This window comes from Simochromis diagramma, unplaced genomic scaffold (assembly GCF_900408965.1).
Source record: "Simochromis diagramma unplaced genomic scaffold, fSimDia1.1 OVJJ01000302.1, whole genome shotgun sequence".
Taxonomy (NCBI): domain Eukaryota; kingdom Metazoa; phylum Chordata; class Actinopteri; order Cichliformes; family Cichlidae; genus Simochromis; species Simochromis diagramma.
The window spans coordinates 4,667,618-4,688,288 of NW_024386792.1; the positions used below are offsets into that span (position 1 = coordinate 4,667,618).

At 39.7% G+C, this 20,671-nt stretch overlaps 1 protein-coding gene across 8 annotated transcripts in view; it reads left to right on the forward strand.

The window, feature by feature from the left end:
- inpp4b (inositol polyphosphate-4-phosphatase type II B) overlaps nt 1-20,671 on the forward strand; it is a 179,484-nt gene that overhangs the window by 120,626 nt on the left and 38,187 nt on the right. For all 8 annotated transcript variants that reach the window (XM_040023896.1, XM_040023897.1, XM_040023898.1 and 5 more), the window contains 2 exons: nt 8,782-8,886; nt 12,574-12,682. In XM_040023896.1, coding sequence (XP_039879830.1) covers nt 8,782-8,886; nt 12,574-12,682 — 214 coding nt within the window. The remainder of the gene's footprint in view (nt 1-8,781; nt 8,887-12,573; nt 12,683-20,671) is intronic.

Sequence of the window (20,671 nt, forward strand, 5' to 3'; positions counted from 1 at the left end):
CTGAATATCACCAGTATCCAATATTGACTTTGGGCCTTGTCCCCTTGCGCACAGAGATTTCTCCATTTTCTCTGATTTTTTTCATGAAGTTTTTCCACAATTTGTAGATGCAGATTTTTGAAGGTTGGTGAACCTTTACTTCAAAGATGCTGATTTCATACTCAATGAATGCCCCAGTTAACCTAATTATGTGTTACTCTGAATGTTTCTTTTTAGTACTACTTACTTTTGTTGACCCAGTTCCAACTTGTTTAAAACATTTTTTCTGTTTTTCTTGAAATACTCAAGTTCTCATGTTAAACATTTGACATGTTTTTTGTGTTCGAATTAAAATGTGGATTTATGAGATTTGCAGATCATAGCATTCTGTTCTTGTTTACTTTTTACACAGCGTCCCAACATTTTTCAAATTGGTGCTATAGAAAACAAAATCCAAAGGTTTTGAAATTGCACATGGTTACAATAAAGAAGAGAAGCAGTTCTCTGGGAGGTGGATGAGTTTCCATGTTCAGGTCCAACATTCTTCCAATTTTTAAAACCACTGACCTCAGTGAACAAATCATTAACTGCATTCCATTAATAAATGACTCATCCCTGCTTGCACTGTTTACCAGCTGGTGAGTTAAAGGTGCAGTCATAGTCCTGTTAGTGTTAAACCTTCGCTACTGTCTGCAATCTCCTCTCTAAAATGTCAGTCATCCCTTTGGTGAGACGTTAGGCCTCTGAGCCTTCGCTTATGGGATAACTACAGCTTAAGGCCCAGAGCTGAGTGTTTAAGGCAGTGTCATATATCTGTGTGGCTGACAGTAAAGCCTACTCATTGTAGAGATAGCAGGGCAGGTGGACATGATATTTTTTCCATAATATCTGTATTAGGACAGCCATCTTTACAGTCTGCTCCCTCCAGGTAAAGATGTTCACATACATTTTCTGTTTTGCAGGTTAAAAATGAGGACCGAATGTTAGATAAACCACAAATTGGTTAAAAGAAAAGAAAGTGACGTCAGACATGACACACTTGTTTAAATCATAGTCCTGTCCAATGTTCCCTCTAAGCTGCGCACGTGCGCAATTGCGCACTGCTGGCACGGTCTCTGCGCACAGAAAAAAAATCTAACCTGAATTTAAATTAAAATGAATAATTTAACAATTCTATTTTGCAGTGTTAGTCAGTAAGTGACTGGCTGCTCCCGTATGGGATTAGAACGATGCCACCTTATCCCATAGTCCAGCCGCTGATGTGATTCACATTCGTATATACGCAGCTAATCAACGTCGTTGACAGGCTATGTGCCGACACCGGTGTTTTAGCTAGCAAAGCGACGTGGCTGATGTGGAGTGAAGCCACGGTAATGACAACGTGTACAACCATTAGAGATGTGAGCAGGACAGACGGAACAATTGACGAAAAAAGTGTGGACTTTATACCAGTTTTTAAATTGTGTTGATTGGCCAAGTAAATCCAGAGTTATGATAAAAATATCTGCAATGTTTGGTTTTTTTCCTTAATACTATCGTTGTTTATATTTACTTCAGGAAGAAACGATAAAATCAGCATTTTATCAGGAAAACGCTCGAAAGCAGTCTCCACCTGTGAGCAAAGATGAAACCAAAACACACCCCCACCCTTTAGGAGTGACGGCGGTTTTGAGATGTGAGAGATTTGCGACGTTTAGCGCAAATCTTGTGTAGTTAGTCTGTAGTGTAGTCAATAGTTTTGTTATGTGTTCAGAACAATGAGGTGACTGCTGAATGTTACAGGAGTGATACATCTCCTGTTGTCAGGCCTGCAGGTATCAGGCTGTTGTTCTTCTTTATCTCATAGTGGACAGAAATTATTTTTTGGAGTGGCACAAATTATTTGTGTGGCATCAAAATTGATGCAGAACAGCTGATTATTCTGTAAATAGTTTGAAATGGCTGCATTTTTAGGTAAACAGCTGCAGAAAATGTTGTTGTTTGCATAACTCAGTTACTTTTTTGTGACTGTGTGACCACAGTGCATACATCTGCTGTTGCTCACAGTGGTCCAAGGGACCGCTCAGGGAGTTGGTGTGTTCGCTATGACACATGAAAAATTAGAGGGAACATTGGTCCTGTCAGACCAATACCACTGCTCACACAGCATGTGTTCAATTCTCCCGTGTCTCTACAACATGGTGTCTCTCTGCATGGATTCAAGAAAGGAAAAAAAACCTGCTGTCTTCTCAGCACCACAGGATCACGAACATGATCTGTCGTCTGTCATATGGACAGAAGTACACTGATCTGTAAGACTTCATACATACTGGTTGTTGGCTTTTTTTAAAATGTTCATTTAGTTGTCAGGCAGACATATAGGATAATGTTCACTCATCTTCTGGAGGAACAAAAAACATAAATACAGAAAACTATTTAAAAGCTCAAAAAATTAGAGTATATAAAAAGAGATGGTAGCTGTGGATCTTGGCCAGTAAATGGTAAATGGCCTGTCTCCAAAAAGTTGATTCTGTTCATCTGGACGTAGCGTTTTGTAGGAGTCACTCATCCAAGTGACTTCTTCAGTCTCAGCTGACTGCAGGTCAGGTCATTCCCCAACTGTCTGTGAATGGTACTCATGGTCATTGATCAGTGGTCTTTGATCAGTGGTCTTTGATCAGTGGGTTTTGGTCAGTGGTTGTTGATCAATGGTCATGAGAATTCGCGTAATTAAGATTAAGGAACTGACCTCCCAGCCCATTGTTCCTTCAGTGGGCTGGTTTCAGTCATTATGCAAATGTACTGTTTATAAGTTTGGGGAAACCTGCAGTCAGCTGAGACTGAAGAAGTCACTTGGATGAGTGACGAAACGTTTCTCCCACAAAACGCTACGTCCAGATGAACAGAATCAACTTTTTGGAGATTTACTTCCCTGGATGATTGAGAATGCATCACTGGTGCCACACTGGTGATGGCAAGCTACATTGTAGAGGCGAACTCCCAACTCTTGAGCCACAATCGCCCCCAGTACTGCTGGTTTTTAACCTTTATGTCACATATATCAGATGAGTAATTCACCGAACCTACAACAGTCACTAGTTACATTAGCCTGGTCCCCTGAGCTCCTGGCTGACAGAGAAGGGATAAGAGTATAGAGTTAAATTGAATGTTTTTACAACAGTTTAACTTGATCTGGATGAATAAATCCTCTTTACAGGTTGCAGCATGATTGGTTGCATCATTAGATTCATCACCTTATTAGATTGTTGGAAAACTGGAATATATCAACACCTCTAGGTGTTATAGCCCACTGACTTGGTGAACTGGTGAATCACTAATTTTTACTCTTTTAGGCTTCTAGAAATTTACAACATTTTGTGTGTTGCTGTGAAAATCTCTACTGATATTTGAGGTCCACTGAGCATATAGTAATTTAAAATAGAAGGTTTTTACAGGACTCTATGCAGCCCTCCTTTTGTCTAAAACATGGCAGCACTGCTTATGTTTAAAAAGACCCATCTAAAGAAATCTTTTGGAACAGTGTCCTTTGGAGAGACAACATAAAGGTGTAGATGTTTGGCCACAATGAGGAGTGAGCCAAAATTCCAACACAACAGATAAAGTCATGAGTACTTTGTTCAAAGCCACAGGACAAAATTTCCACACGCCTCTATACAGTCCTGTGGAAACTTTGTCCTGTGGTTCTGATCCTTTAGATGTTTCATTCAGCAACATATTTAGGTCAAATATCAGTTTGCGCGTGTTGGGTTCATTTTATATAGCGGTAATGAAAATGTGTTGGCATGCCATGATGAGCTAATTTACTCAATTAAAAATGTCATTGTGGTGATATCAGAAATTAGCAAAATACAGCCTGACAGAACTGTTAAAACTCCTTGTGCTGTTTAGCTAATCCCTGGGCACCCTTCACACTATGATTGGCTTTAGGATTACACCTTTAGACATGTTGTGGAGGTTATATAAGCTCATAGTATAAAGGTAATAAAAGCACTATATGAATTGCTGAATGTCGAATGATTTACTAGTACGTAGTACTGACTGATTGCAGCATTGAAAACTGCTCATGCTTTGGTTTGCACTGTATTTTTAAGCAGAATGTATATTTAGCTAGAAACGGCATCTGTCTATTTTTTCACTTTGATAAAGGGCAGCAAATCTGCCACCTTAGTAAGAAGACATGATTGATTTCAGCGCTCGTAAAAATACCAGCCACATCTCCAACGTCTCCAGCTGAGTCATTAGTGTTATCCATTTTTGAGGCAACACATTTCAGCTTGAGTGGGTCAGCAGTTGCACCATTATATGCTGTAATTGAGTTGCAGTGAGTTTGTTTTCATCTCTGGCCTTCCTGCCAAATGATGTTAAAAATTTGTGGCGGGTTACAGGTTTTCTCATCTATCTTCTGTGTCAACATAGATCGTAAATAGTGCTGAGGCTCTGATTGTTGGCTATTGGTCTGTTGCCTCAAGAGTGATTACAGGAGGAGAAGATTCAGTACAGCTTAGTTAAGTTTTCCTAAAGGTGAGTTATGTTGCTTGTCAGATAGAAGAGTTGCAAAGTATGGTTTTAGTCATTATTCTGCAGTTAATACGCTATACTGCCACTCACACACAAATTAAACATGTTAAGTAAACTAATTACTGACACGAGCGATTTGTTACAATAGAATCATTCTAAAACATTTAGAAATTATGCCAGAATTTCACACTCTGGACATTTTTGGTGTTGCTAATATGACAGGAATGTCTTCGACTAACCAGAATATTTTATGAATCCCCTCCTAAATAAGGAATGTTTGTTTATCCTGTAATGCTGATACAAACTGCTGCACAGGAAAGTTTTTATTCTTTCCTGGTGGGTTTTTCCTGGGGAAAAAAGTCACTTCCTCTGGCTTAAAGGAATCTGATGATGTGTTTCCCACATCAGCAAAAGTAGGTTTGTCTGCCCACAGCCTTTGTGTGCAGACAGACTATTAATGTGTCTCAAAAAGCTTGGCATTCATCAACACACAAATTCTGGAAAAGTCATCACAAGACAAGCCTTTGCGATATTAAATATAACACTGCTGAATAAAAACACCTGATCGGCCTAATGCTGCAATTGCTTTTATAAAACAGAATGAATAGATGCAGCTTCTCATTTAAACACTCTGAACCATAGCAGGCAAGACCCGACGGTTCAGGCTGTGTGGAAATGTCCCTGAGATAATCCAGCACGTAACAACAAGGTGCAGGGTCTGTAAGTGTCAAGGTCAAAATGGGATATGCCCTCCAGATTGGTTGAGGATGACTGAGCTAAGATCCTGTGGGACTTCTTGGTCTGTCTGGAAGTTGGTCCGTCTGTATCTGGAAGTCAACTGGTGGACAAGCAGAGGAAGGCGGCTGTAGTGATAGAAAGCTATACCACGTGACAGCAACGTGAGGGAGAAGGAACACGAGAAGTTCGAGAAATACCAAGGACTCAAAGAGGAGGTAGAGAAGCTGTGGAGGGTGAAGGCAACAGTGGTCCCCGTGGTAATTAGAGCACTCGGGGAGGTGACCCCCAAACTGGGCGAGCAGCTCCAACAACTAGCAGATTCCAGAAACAACATCCAAGATCTCTGTCCAGAAGTTTGCAGTCGTAGGAACACCAAAGATACTGCACAGGACCGTTAACCTCCATGCCTCTGGTAGAGGACCCAAGCTTGAAGGGGATATATTTATATATTTTATAACTCAATTACTTCTACTTGCAAAGATTGCAGTGCCTCTTTTGCTCGAGTGTATTTGAATGCTCAAAAGGCTAATGACCCCTGTTGGATATGAGCAGCCAAATTGAAGTGTCAGAAAACGATTTTGAGCTTAAATATAAGCCAAAAACAAAGAATGTCATTTGGCAGGAACATTTAATTGGACATTTTGAACAGAGTAGTGTTTGCAAAGGACATAAAGTACTGTGCTCAAAGCATTACACCATAAATTAAAGGTTATTGCAAGGTTGCAAGTCAGCTGATTTTGACTTTGCTGGGTTCCAACTGTGTGTTAAACAGTCTTGATGCACATTAAAAGGTAGGGTATTTTGGTTTAACAGTCCAGTCCATGATGGTGAACATGAAAGAATTAATTAAAATAATTTCTTCATAGCTTACAGTATTTTAAAACTGTATGATTACTTTCTGACATTTTATTTAAAGGTTATTGTTTGTTTGGGAAAATTGTCCTCTTAGTTATCTTAAAGTCCTGCGAAATGTGAAACTGTGCTCTATTTTTGGGGCTGTATTCTGAAGTCAGATTCATTAAGTGACCAATTCTGACGGAGAACGAACGAATGTCTTCCGTTTATACGGCATATTGTAGCAATTAAGTTGTAAAAGTCCCCGCATCCGTAGAGGTATATCTGAATCTGCACTGCAGCCACTTCAACAACTTCTAATTTAAATCGATTTTAATTTGCTTTGTATTCCCTCTTGTCTCTCAGTCGTGCATTAAATAGATCTCAAGTCACTGAATTGCGCAGGGGTTTTCTTTTCATTGGTAAATCAATCAAGAGAACAATTGATCATATATTTAACTTATTATCTAATGCTTCCTGCCTCTGTGTCTTTGTCCCTTGCCACATGAACTGATGAAGTGAAAAGCCGTGTAATGTAATGTGGTGTAGCTGTAGCAGACAGTAAGGGCTTTCTATAATACAATAGGCTGACAAATGACAAGGCTGCAGACATGATGAACCACTTTGAAACTCAGATATATGGTTTAAAAGTAATAGAACACCGTTGCTTCAAATCAAAGCACATTGAATACAGTTTATGGTGTAACACAGTGAATAAGCATGAAAACATCATTAGATAAAATCAGAACATTCTTCACAGTGACACAGCTTTGCACTTTTCAGAGAAACACTTTGTATTTGCAACGCCAAATATGTTGGAATGTATGTGGTATATGGGTTGGGTTTTTTTTTTTTATATGAAAGACTCAAAAGGAAGACCAAATGACTAATATTGCAGAAAAAAGATACAATTTGCTCAGGGAATGTGGATTATACTCTGACATTAAGAGGAGCAAATTAAAACAGCTGAAAGTTATGTTGCAGGACATTATGATACAGTCACACTAGTGAAGACAGTGATTGGAGAACATTATTTCGACTTTATGCAATGAACTTGCAATCTCACTGCCTTTGAAATGGCTGCTTTGAGGACAGCACTTACACTCAGTTGCTGTCTGTCATGATGATGATAAAATGGTCAGTCTGCTATCAGATGGCACTTGAATAACAAATATGTTGCTGTCTACATACACAGACATTCACGTTAACTAATTATATTCAGATTCCAGCCAGAAACTCATGGATTTGAAACAATAATCTCTCCACAAATAGTGACACAGTTGTTGATGGTGATTTAACTTAAACGCGAATACAACCAGTTGGCAACCAGTTGAATTGAGTGCCCTGCTACAAAGAGATGCATTGCAGATGAGTTGCGCTCATCAGCACAGATGGACTCAGATTGATTGCTACATGTTTGCAATCTTTATGCATGTGTATACAGTGGTCCCTCACTATAATGCGGTTCACCTTTCGCAGCCTCGCTGTTTCGTGGATTTTTTTGGGTGCAATTTTGCATTTTTAATTTTTTTTTTTTTCACAGCGCATTGTGTTCTGCGTCCTAATTGGCTGTAGACCATTGTCAATCAATCTCCTCCATGCCGTGTCTCCTGTACAGTACAGAATGCGTTCACCTTGTAAAATTTACAAAAATCTTCGATCGCTAGCAGTGTGACTCTGAAGTGCTGTACTGTATGTTTGTAAGTTTTCTCCCCAACAAACACCACAATATCGACGAAACGTTTTGCACCGTCAGAGGCACCCGTGGGTGCTTTTGGTTTCATTCTATAATACTAAACTTGTTTTTCTACAAAGGTTTGAACTTTGAGAGTGTTTAAACAGGAGAGAAAAGTGTGAAAATGTTCGTGCCTGTCTGAGAAAAGTGTATAGTGAGGGGTTTTACAGCCTTAAAACATCTATAATAATTGTAAAAAATAAAGTTGGCTACTTCGCCGATTTCACCTATCGCAGGTTATTTTTAGAACGTAACTCCCGTGATAAACAAGGGACCACTGTATTGGACAGTGATTATTATTTGCAAACCTTCAACTGCAAATTGACTTTTCTTAGAGTGACTGTTGTCAGTCCAAATCAGACTGCCACTGTTTGGAGATAGATTGGCTCCCATTGGCCAATCTGTGTAGTTACCATGTGATCGAATAAGGTTGGTGGTGTTGCACCTTAAACTGCAGGTGACCAGTTGGTCACCAGAGCTACTTGTAATCCATTTCTAACAGATTCAATGCAGTCACCAGTTTTTCATAGTTGCATGGAGTCAGCCATCCTGCTTTTACTTTAGGGTGATGGAGCCATTAGAAACATGGCAAGATAGGCCAGCATGAGACCTTTTGGACTGTATAGCCAGAAATCCTCTTGTCTTCTGAGAAATGTAGAAATAATGATATATCCTGATGCAATTTTTTATTATTTGCATCAGGATATATCATTATTACACTGACAAAGACTGCACACTGGTCAATTTAAATGTATGTAAACGTGAAATAAATACATGTTAATTTAGCAAAGAACTCGGTGTCTTCAATCATTTGTGTAGGAAATGTATCAAAATTTGGTTGTGGTTACTACAAATACCCAGCATAACTTCTACACAATCGCTTTTACAGTACAAGGATTTTTTCTTCTTCTTTCTTCTTCAAGATCTTGACCAACACAACCTGGTTTTATGACATATACTGTTGTTTATGTTTTCAGGTTGCTCTTTCAAGCCAAGCTGCTGCAAAGCTCAAAAGTCTCTGGAGTTTATTCCGATAAACCTGCACACCCAGAGGATGAGGGTGACATGCCCCAAAAAAACAGGTACTGCACCTCTGACTTGGACTTGTTTTAGATTCGTCATTGCATGTATTGTCTTCAGACGTCCTTTCAGACATGTTCAAGAGCAATTAGGTTTTGTGTGGAAGAACAGTTTCATTCTAAGTGGTTCTCAGCTCAAGCTGTGCACAACGTAACTTCAAACACAGTATGGAAACATTGTCACCTACTGTGCTTGACTTCTCCATCTGTCTGAGACACTCAGGGGGCTCAGACAGGGAGGTTCTAGGTCATCATCCGGGCTGAAAGGTGAGAATTAACTTGGCCTAAAAAAAAAAAACAGACAAAACACTAATTAAGCCCTTTGCGTTTTTGTGGAGTGAAGGACTAGGCTGTCTCTTCCACTGCTGCTCTGTTGCTGGCAGAGGCTGTTTTTGCCCTGGAACTGTCTCAGCATATTAAGGCAACTAACTACTTCCTGATGATCTGTGAATGGGCTCCAGTGCAACTAAACAACAGATGATTGATGGAAAGTTGAAGACAGGCAAACGTTGAAATACATATCAGTCTTTCTTTAAGGCTTCTGATAGGACAAATAAAAATAGTCAAACAGAGACATTATACAGTTCTGCGACTTTTTATCTAAAAATATTAATATAAACTTTAGAGACACTATTAATTCCCTTCTGTTGGCCCAATTCACACCAGACAGAGATGCTGCAGCTTAAGTGTAATGCAGAGTATACACAGCTTCCACTGGTGTCACAATGTTAAGTAAGTAATGTTGATCCGCGGTGCAAAAGTCTCAATCCATCCATCATTTCTTTATATTTTGCTTTCAAGAAGCCAGACTTTCTTGTAATTGTAGATTTGTGTATGATAAGCCATCTAACTCTGACATATTGAATCAAAAAATGAGGCATCTAACTGATGAACAGACAACTTGGCACTCCTAACAGCCTGCTGTAAAAACACATCATTTATTTAATTTCTTGAGACTTATTTCATGGCAAACATAACGTGGTTTGACAGATCTAAAGTATCATTTTTGAGACAACAAATTGATTCTCAAATAACTATTACACAAAAACCTGGGATGGCTCAGCGTGGTGTGCAGTGTGTCCTTAAAAAGTTTGAGGAAAGTGGAAAAGTGGAGGGCAAAAGAAGATGTGACCGTTTAAAAGATTATCTACAGCAGATTAACAGTATCTGAAAGTCATGTCCTTAAGAAAGGACAGGACATGACTGGGAAGAAATCCACCAAAGACACAGATTTTACACAGGACCTGAGAGATGCACCTGCACATCAAGAAATGAGGGATGGTATTGGGAGTTTTACACAATAACATATTGGCTGAGAGATGTTTCACCAGTCGAATCGCTAGTCAAATCAGACTTTTTAAAGTGCTTTAAAGCACAAAAGTTGTGGAAATGTTGCTTTCAGTACTTTGGTATGATTTTACAACTAATCCAAGATTGATGCAGTAAGCCAAGGAAACCATAAAAACGTAGCCTTCGTCTTTCGTGATACTTTTAAGAAGCTCTATTTTACAGTATAGAGCTTCTACAGTATGTATCGATACAGCAACACAACTGGCTCATGGTTTCCAGTTCACTTGCTGATTGTCTCTAATTAGCTCAACATGTGCCAGCTTTCATGCATGTTCATCAGTGGTTATCTGATGTGAATGGTTAAGTGCAAAATTAAGACAGAGAGCCACTGATGAGAAGATTGTCTTAAAAAATAGCCATCATTTCTGGGTATTAGGCTACCCTCGTGTTTTAATTTATTCCAGCAACCTTTATTGGATGTAAAATTCATTTTTTCCCCTTCAAATTTACTTGATTTGAAAAGGCAAAAGAAAAACCACAAGGAAAGAAAATGATTGCAATCAGAGAGGCACAGAAGACAATGAAAACTGGTCCTTAATGCAACTGAGTTTCAGTTTCCAACTACAGTGAAGAGCTCTATTTTTCCATTTGATTTTCTGAAGTGATGAAGTTTGGCTATGTAATTTACTCAACAATGCAAAACCATTAATTTTCATTTTGTCTCCCGATCGTTCAGCAAGAAAAGAAAATAGGGAGGAAAGCAACACTTCCAGCTCTAAACAGTATTCATTTGTTTTACTGTGAGTGGCTGTCTTCTGCCTCTAAAATGACAACTATAGAATATTTCCAGCCTAAATGCACAGCTCGGCAAAGCTGAACTGAAAGCATTATTCAGCACTCATTTGGGTCGAGTAAAACAATGCTTTGTCATTGTTAAAAGGGACTGTTGAATGGGTTAAGCATGGATTATAACCAATCATCCTGACTGCCACAACCAGTTTACTCTTTCCAGAAAGCCACTGTCCTCTCAGTATAACAGCTTGCTCCGTTGTTGATTTATTGAGAAACGGTCGGTGTGTGAAAAAGAGCAAGCAAATCGAGCACAAATTGGTCATTGTGCTTGATGTTCTGAAACCCGCCATTGCTTTTCAGTATACTTCTGCTGGGGGGAGAACCAATTAAGGGAACTTGGATATCTGAAAACTCCAGGGGCCAGACATGTGGCAGTCAGGGAGTGTTATGGCCAGGCACCTCAATAATTAATGGAAGAAACAGTGGGTAGTAGCAAAGCCTCGACATCAAACCACTATTGGTCTACAGTGGTGTTGTCATTTACTTCTCTGTGGCAAGACTTGCAACTGTTGTGTCATTAATTTGTGTTTTCAGCCTCTTTTTTTTTTTGGTTAGAATATTATTGTGGACTGTTGTTTTCTCATGGGCGTTCATTAACTGACCAAGCACTAAACCACACCAAAATATTCACACACCCCCCCCCCCCCATATTCCCCTCTGTTTTTCCTGATTTAATTGACAGTTTCAGCCATTACTCATTCAAATCAAGTCCTGTTCTAAGCACCTCTGTGCCGCCTAGCCGTCTGTGAAGTGTTTATTTACTTATGACCCCTGTGTGCAAATTGAAATGAAATACTGTGACATTGGTTGTCCTTCCAGGTTAACGTGGGACCAGACCAAAATAAAGATGAAAAGATGGCAAGAAGTAGAGCCAAGCATACATAGAGATAATTAGAGGCTGACAGATATGAGATTTGAAAAAATGATTTCAATACCGATATTTGGTGACGAAAATCTGATATATTATTTTTTCCTTTCACAAAACATAAATAGATCCTCTTAATGTTGGTTATGTGTCGTTATTTATGATTCCTTACTAAGGTAATATGACAGCGCTGTTTAAAAATGATTTTGCTTTATTGAAACTCACGTGATTACTTGTTGCCATTTGTTGCCAACATAGTTTAACAAACTGTTCAACTTCAAAACTCATAACATGCTTGAAGGGTGTTTCTCCCATCTATTGTTTAATTGCTAATTTTTCATTTATTGGCCATTAGATATGGAGGTTGGCATATTTACATATTTTTTTTCATATTTTAATTTGAGCTGAAGCCGGAAGACAGCCACATCTTAATATCACATTAGAGTCATTCCTCATGTCTGTGTGTCTTGAAATTACTCTTATTAGCAGCATTTCCATCATTTCCGTAAAAAATCCTACTTGAAATTATATTAATATGTAATTTACTTTGACAGGATTCATTCATGTTCTCAGTTTTCTCAATTCGGGGTCCTCCAGTAACTCCAGTTTTGCAGGTTCTGCCTTTAAAAAAAAAAAAATCAGTATCTAAAATGCTGTGAACTCAATTTTCTCTCTCTTTACAGATGCGTTTTACGACATCGTCACTGTTGGTGCCCCAGCTGCCCACTTCCAGGGCTTTAAAGGTGGTGGTCTCCAGCGACTCCTGAGCAGATATGAAGCAGAGAAAAAGAGGTACAAAATAAATGTTTACACCATGAAGGCATAGGTACCTGAGTGATTTAATCCAGGCCCATGTTGGAGGAACTGGCTTTTATTGACAAAAGAATCTAACTTGGTCATAATTAATACTGGCAAACAAATTTGTCCCTGGCCCACAGACTTTATTTTCGGAGCCCCATACAGTTACTTACAGCCAAGCTATTGCTGAAATTAGACTGGGACTCTACTGCCTCTGACAGCTCTATTTGACTCGAGGCAACAGGCGTGATGGAAAGGGTTTGTTGAGTCAGAACTTCCTCTGCACCTGTTCTTTTTCCTGGCAAGCATTTTTCTTCTTCCTAAATATGTTCGTGAACACTGAAGAGCCGCTTTTTTTCTGCAACTTCCCAGCTGCCAGCTGCAGCTCGCACTCGAGTTTTAAGGTTTCAAGAAAGGGGGAAATTGTCAGCTGAGTTTATGAGCAGCGATAAAACTGGTACTACACAACGATGTTTGGGGTGCACATGGACACCAGTTGTCGGATGGGTCTGCAGTTAGTCTGCAATAATCCAGCCATTGTGATGACCTCTAATTTTTCTCATAGAACAAAGTCCTTCTTCTAAAACAATATGAATTCTTAAAAAAATATTTGCTTGGAGTAAAAACTCTTTCTAATATACTGCTCTTTCTCAAACCAGTGTTCAACCTAGAAACATTTTTAGTGCCTTTCATTGACAAACAGGGAGATTTTTATATTTTTATGTTTTATTAAGTTCGGTATTTGGCTGTGAAGCATCTCTCTGCTTCATAGCTGGATGGGTTAAATGTGTCTTGTTTGCTTTCTTCACTGACCATCACTGCTAGATCTCCAAATCCTGTCATGGTGCTGGGTCTGTGATCCAACGTTTGTGTTTGAATCTTTGAGTTTTGTTAATTCACGATTGTTTTGATTTTCAAAAATTGTTAATTAGTTCCCTTTACTGTCCCCTCCCTGTTCCCTTAGTCTCATCTCAGGGCTCAACTCAAGTCTTCTGTGTTCAGTTACTCTCATTTTCATGTTGTTTATCTTTTTTATCTCTCAGTCCTTTTCTCATTGTTTCCTGTTTTATTTTGGTAATCTCTTATCCTGCGTGCTTAGTGTTTAGTTTTTGCTTTACTCAGTCTCATTTCCTTGAAAAGTTTCAGCTGCGTTCCCTGGTGTTTTCACTTCCCCTGATCACCCTCCTGTGTATTCATTGTTGCTATCTCCCCTAGTCCTTTGTCTGAGCGTCTGTTCTTCAATCCCTTGTGTCTCCCAGCTCTAGTTTTCAGTCCTAGTTTATGTTCAGCAGTGTTGGGACTAACGCGTTATTAAGTAACGCGTTTACAGTAACTACGTTATTATTGTGGTAACGAGCACGGTAACTAGTTATTATGCCAAAATCAGGAACGCGTTAGTCGTTACTGGGATTTAGATAGGCTCGTTACTCGTTACTTTGTGTGGTGGCTATCGCGGAGCTTCCACAGATTCAGTAACATTAGCAAGTGGTGGAGGCCAGCAGGTGGATGAGAGAAAAGGGACGCAGAAGGAGGAGAGACCCGAGGTGGCCGCCGGTCCGAGTGTGAACTGAACTTCAGGTAAGAAGTTATGACCTGCAGTCTATCTGGGTCAGATATAACCCAAGTTTAGGTGGAGTTTATTTTCGTTGTGCTGACTTTTTCCGTACTGCCTACTAGCTAGCATGACGGAGTTTCTATACAGCTGGGTGGGTGCTATGATGTTAATGATGTTGAACTTTATTTTGTTCATAAGGTTAATTATTAGAGTTGCCAACCGTCCCGTAAAAAAAAAAAATCGTCTGGTATTCAGAGAAAATATCACGCGTTTCGTATTGAGGTGAAAAGGAACACAGTTTGTCCCGTACTTCAGCTACAATGAAAAAGACACAAAGCTGGAGCTGCACAGCTGCCTCTTCTCCTCTCATTCTCGCTCCCTCCCTCTCCTGTTTCTACTTCAATCATGAAACTGATCAATGATCAGCTGATCGTCTTTTCTCTCTTGTTTGTTTATCGCCCACTTTGCGCCAGAAAGAGGAAACCAGGAAATGTCGCATTAAACAACAGCAGCACGTTTAAGCTTGATCAGCTGTTGTTAGAATTTATTTAATATTAATTTCTAGTATCAGCTGATGTTTGCTGGAGCCACAGCTGTAAACCTGCTGGTCATGATATCGGTTTGGTTATGTGGTGAGAGGGAAACATGAAGATGAAACCAGGAGATGTCCTTACTGAATCATCAGAGCTGTGATGGAGAAACGGGTTTACCTTTTAGGTGACATGAATGAGTTGAAGGGAAGTTATGAACTGTTTCTGAGAGACAAATAACACCAGGATCCTTTTTTACATAGCTGACAGCTGGTAACTGTGCAGGGGCGGGTCTAGCAAAGTGTTGCCAGGGGGCCATGTAGGGCATTAACAGGGAGAGGGGGGCACAAGGAAATACGTTTCTCTCTTATTCTCATTTAAAATGTCTAGCTTTTATTAAATAATTATCTGAATCTTACAACAAACGATTGATAGATTGATACATTTACACCATCAGAACAGTGTACATCACTGTCACAACAGCGTTTGTTTTCATTCAAAGGCTTCATGATTTTTCCTATAATGGTGGGCCGGTCTCTAGTCAAAATGTCCGGGCCAATTTTTTGTCCCAGTCCAGCTCTGTATGCAGCTCATCTGCAGTCTGGTGTTACCTACATCTTCCTACTCGGAAGGCAGAATTTCCCAGTTCTGAGTACAATCGAAAGCACCATGACTGCAGTTTTTGTGTTGGATGTAAAAAGCGCACATGATGCTGTGACGTAGGCTAGAACCATGGCAGCGGTCAATGATGGTCCAGGCGTGGGATTTCTCTCGTGGAAATATGCACATTATTTTTTCCTTTCTATTGGTAGGTGGCACAGTGCACTTGTGGCAAGTAAGCAAGCTAGAAGACTGGCAAAGTTATGGAAGCAACACATTAACAAGAGAATTCTGAGTAAAACCAAAGTTACTTTCCCTAGTAACTAGTTACTTTGAAAGTAACGAGTAACTTGAAGTAACTGAGTTACTTTTGATAGAAGTAACTAGTAATGTAACTAAGTTACTAATTTAAAGTAACTTACCCAACACTGATGTTCAGTAAGTGGAAGATTTCAGTTTTCCTTTTTATTCAGTTTTGTTTTGTACACTGATCATCAGCTTCGATAAATTCTCTAGTTTCCTGTTTAACTCAGCCTGAGAACCCAAAAGCAGAATCTGCTTTTGGGTTCTCACTTTCAACATTTGACAAATGACGTTGATAATGGTATTATGCACACACATACATATATAAAACTGAAAATGCCCTCAGGGTCCAACACATCCATATGAGTCTCTCAAACCCGAGATCAGCAGTATCCTGTAAATGTTGCTGTCTTTGCCTTTTGGATGCAGGATGGAGCTATATGTCACTGAGGTTCAGTATGTGGTCACTTGAGTGATGCCAGATGAAATGAAGGGTGATTTTTCCCATAGCTCCCCATAGAGTGCAAAGTCATTACAGACCATGCCAGATCCAATTAGTTACAGAGTTTGCAGCTCAAGAAAAGGGGGAGAAGCAAGATTGAGAGGGCTGAGGTATGGGTATAAAATGGATAAGCTGAAGGGAAAATAGTCGCGGCCCTGTGCTGATAATAAAAAATAAAGAAAGGGCTTTTTTTTACGGTAAAGTGCACAAGTGAATTTGCTGAAGATGGTCAGTTTTATCTGCTAGCATGAACAATGATAAGGTTAGCATATTTTCGAGAATCCACTGAAGTGAAATCATTCACTTTGAATGAGAGATTAGACTTCAGAAATAATTCTCTGGGGAGACACAGCTTTTTGTTTCATATTTGACTTAGCTAATGACTCACTGTAGCTTAAATTTTCCAATTTTCCGCCTGGCTACCCGACTACGGCCTGCACTCAGCCTGCATGTTTGACCTGGAATGTAGTGATTTGTCAGTAAAAACAGGAATAAACTCGCATTCTCCGAGTATTCACTCAGGCCATTATAACGGACGTGCACGCTTACTAAATGGCTGTAGGACAGGAAAGACACTCATTATTTTATTGTTCGCTTTGCCTTTATTGTGCACACACCAAACATCAGACCAACTATTTAGCCTAAAAGGACCTGATGAGGCTTTTTGTGTGTGTTAATGCGACGTACTGTTGCTGTTTCTAAGCAAGAGTCCCTTAATTGCACTGTAAGTCAAGCCTATTTCAGCAGAGCAAAGATTCATGTGCACACACACACTCGCGCACGTGTTCATTATACTTCTTCCAGTATGCTTCCTCGGCTTTCAGAGGCAGCCTTTTGTAATCACATTTGATTAAAAAGGGAACAATCGGCGAGATGTGAGACTTGGCTATTCAATGTGATATTAATTCATCAAAGAGAAGATGGAAAAGGATTGAGGAAGGAAAAAAGGAAAACCTGAGCACAGAGGTGTTACCAGGAGGGCAATAAAAGAGCTATTTGTCTTTGTTCCCTGGACACTAGAAGAGAGAGAAGGGGGGGCTCTTTCCAGATCCATTAAAAACCTGCACTCGCCAAACTTGGCATTGGTCAGAGTACGCAATGTAGTTTGTCTCTCAGGATGGGCCAGGAAAGAGTTTAATCAATAGCTACACTTAGTATTCCTCAAGGAATTTTGCACATGTACACACAGAGCAAAAGCATTTATCTTTCATTAATGCATGCAGTCCCATTTAAATGTCTGTTTTAAAAGTCACTGGGTTATCATCCGTTTTTAATTGAACCCTGTAGACACTGGTTTTGGATTTTACATTACCAATTATTCATCTAATCTGAATAATGATGCATTTTTTGTCTGCGTTTTTTGGAGACTGATTCAGAATCCAAACATTGTCCCCTGTTTTTTTTTTTTTTTTTTTGCCCTGTCTAGACTGAGGGAGACAGTGTGGCTGCATTTTACTGGAAGAAGGAGTTGCAACATAAACGTGTAGCTGGAACTTTTGTTAGGTCAGCTTTAGTTAGTTGGTGCAGACTTTATACAGCAGAGGTTCTCCCAGTATGTGTCTCTGAATTCTGTCCACCGTAACTGAGAGAGGAAGGAAGCACTGTCATTTCGCGAGGCCTCCCGGTCAAGCAGAACTGCCGAGTGACACATTTCAGGGACACAGAGAGTGGGTGAAACTCGCACAGCCTTAATAGAGTCTCACGGGGCTGATGTTCAGATTTAATGTGACTAGCAGCATGTTGTCCAACAAAATAACTTCCTCCCTGAATTACTGTGTGTGGTTGAGGGACAGGACATTGGCAGTGGCTGGGACTCCATGCTGATGGGCAGCAGCTTGTTAGTTCTTTGCCTGTTCTGGAGTCAGCCCGCTCCAGGTTGTGTGGATGATGGTGAAGGATGCTGGCAGAAGCCTTGAGGCTTCTCTGGTCACAGATCAGGGTCTGAAAGTGTCTGAATCATTAAGTAAAGTTTTGGCTGTTATTCTGAGAACCGCTCTGAAATCAGTGCCCAGTGGAGGATTCAACAACAGATGGGAGATTGGCGCTTTAAAGAATCTCATTTGAGATCAGATCTTCTAGCATGTAGCTACAGAAAACTGCATATTTTTACTGGGCCGTGAGGCAGTGGCCTGGTTTAAGGACCGTGATTAGAGCATGCTGTCTAAATGACAGAGGAGGCTTTGGCAGTCACCTGAAGTGCTGCAGAGCTCTGTGCTGACGTAGCTAAGTTTTACTCCTGCTGGCTGTCAGCAGGTTAGGGTTAGCTCTTCATTAATTTCCTCTACACTATTAATTAGCCATCCGTTGGAGGTGCTTGCTTAATTATGCCGCTGGGCCCAGTGGTTTTCTCTTTCTCATTACTGTCATAACCAATTCCTATTGATCAGATGGGAAAACCAAAGAAGAAGTTCACCATGGACAAACAAAGAGTTTTAGAAGCATTTTGTCAGGCTTGGAATTTCCTCCTGAACTAAAGTTAGGGGGAAAAAAAGTGGTGTGCCATTTGTGTCTGAGCATCTGGATGAGCGAGATGCTGCTTGTCTATGAAAAGTGAATCCTAAGAATGGTGATAATTTTATGAATGAATCAATGTGCAGGTGTAAAGCGCACTCAAGTGTGCCGTGCTTATTGTGGGAGTGGCAGCACACCTTCGGTATTTTAATGACTGGTGCAGGGCGCACCGAGAGTGGTGAGAGGTGGGATTAAAAGGAATCCATTATCATACATTATCAGTGAGTGTGTTAAAGTCTGGCAGCAGTTCTTTCTGAAAACATTTCTCTTGCCACAGTGCTGTCTGTAAAGGAGCGTTACCTGAAAGGAAACCAATATTCACAGGAGAAGGAGACATGTGAGTGCAAATATTGTCCGATGCAGACATACCTCAATAGTCAGATGAATCAAATTGTTGTTTCCGACATTTTCATTTCATTGTGTTGACGCCACAGACCACAGCATTTCCATTATGAAAATTATGAAAACTTAACAGCAAACTGTGTAAGAGTCAGCACAAAGCAAACCCAAAAATACACATTAAAAACAGAGAACACAGCAGTGAAATGCAACAAGACACACTGCACAATACAAAATGAGATACAAGATAGAGCACTATAAAACAGGAAGATAATTATTTGACTCCATAACTGATCCCAGTTTTGTTTAATATGACATCCAAATCAGTATGCAGTTTAAGTTCTCTTGATGAAGACTTCCTCATGTTGAAAACAGAGAAAAGCTTGTTTTAATCAGACCAAATTTCCATACTGAGTAAACATTTAAATTTTTCTAGATAATAAGCCACAGCATTAAAAATAATGTTTACACTGTAACTTTCAAATAAAGGACAATGCTGGGGATATAAAGTATGAGTAATACCAGGATTGTAATGTTAAAGCATCAATATAACCTTATTATAATGCACACACCAGTGCTCTGTTGACTGAGTAACTTTCATCCCTTAAAATACTGACCCTGTATATATTTAATAATAATAATAATAAGAAGAAGAAGAAGAAGACCCTAGTGAAGCAGAGTTAAGCTTGTGTCCAGAGACATCCACAACCATCTGGCAACCACCTATCTTTAGAGAAAATAAGTATCCCCACATCAGTTAGTGAGTGGTTGCTGGATGTTGATTGTAGATGAAATCGATTGGTCAGGCTCTAGTCACATAAACATAGAGAGGTTAGCATGGAGCATGTCAGCTTGTCTCCTCTTGCTAGCTACTTCTCCAGCAATAGCACCAGTGTGCAAAGTGTCATAGAAACCAGAACCGGAAATAAAAGTTAAAGTTGCGCCTTTTGAAAAATGATGGCAGCATTGAGACGCAGCTTTTACTTTCAAGTTTAACATCCTTGCTTCTGGGTTGCGTCCCACTTTTTCAAATTTTACAACTGCTTGGTGACAGTTTGCAGACAAGTGCGCTTCTTCCATCCTCCAGGCCACAGACTCTGCTTTACAGTGCACTGCATAAACCAGAAAGCAGGGCAACTCTGACGCATGTAACTGAAGTCTCGCATAGTGTAGAGAGTTAATAAATGAAGGTCAAAGGCTGTCATGTATATATATATATATATATCTCAAATCAAATGCTGGAGAATTTTTTTTTGTACAACTGCATCTAAGATTTTTAACTTTCTTTGTTGATAAAATAGGCCAAAAATAAATAAGCAGCATGTGAACAAAGAGAGTTTGTGAGATAAATGTTTCCAAGATTTAATATTAAAAAATATCAAATTCTCGATGGATCATAGTCAGGAGGGGGCTGTGTTTTGATGTGTGCATGATTGCTACTATTAACAAATATAATGAGTCCCAGTATGGAGTATAGTACAACTTCAAATTCAGATACTACAGTTTTGGGGTACAATAAGTGGTTCTTAATGGAAAATGACAGGTCTACGGGACTGCATTTGTTGGTTTAGCACATACTTTCCCAAAGTGTGGGACACGGACAAACAGTATCCCACATTCTTGATTTTTAGTTCACAAACACT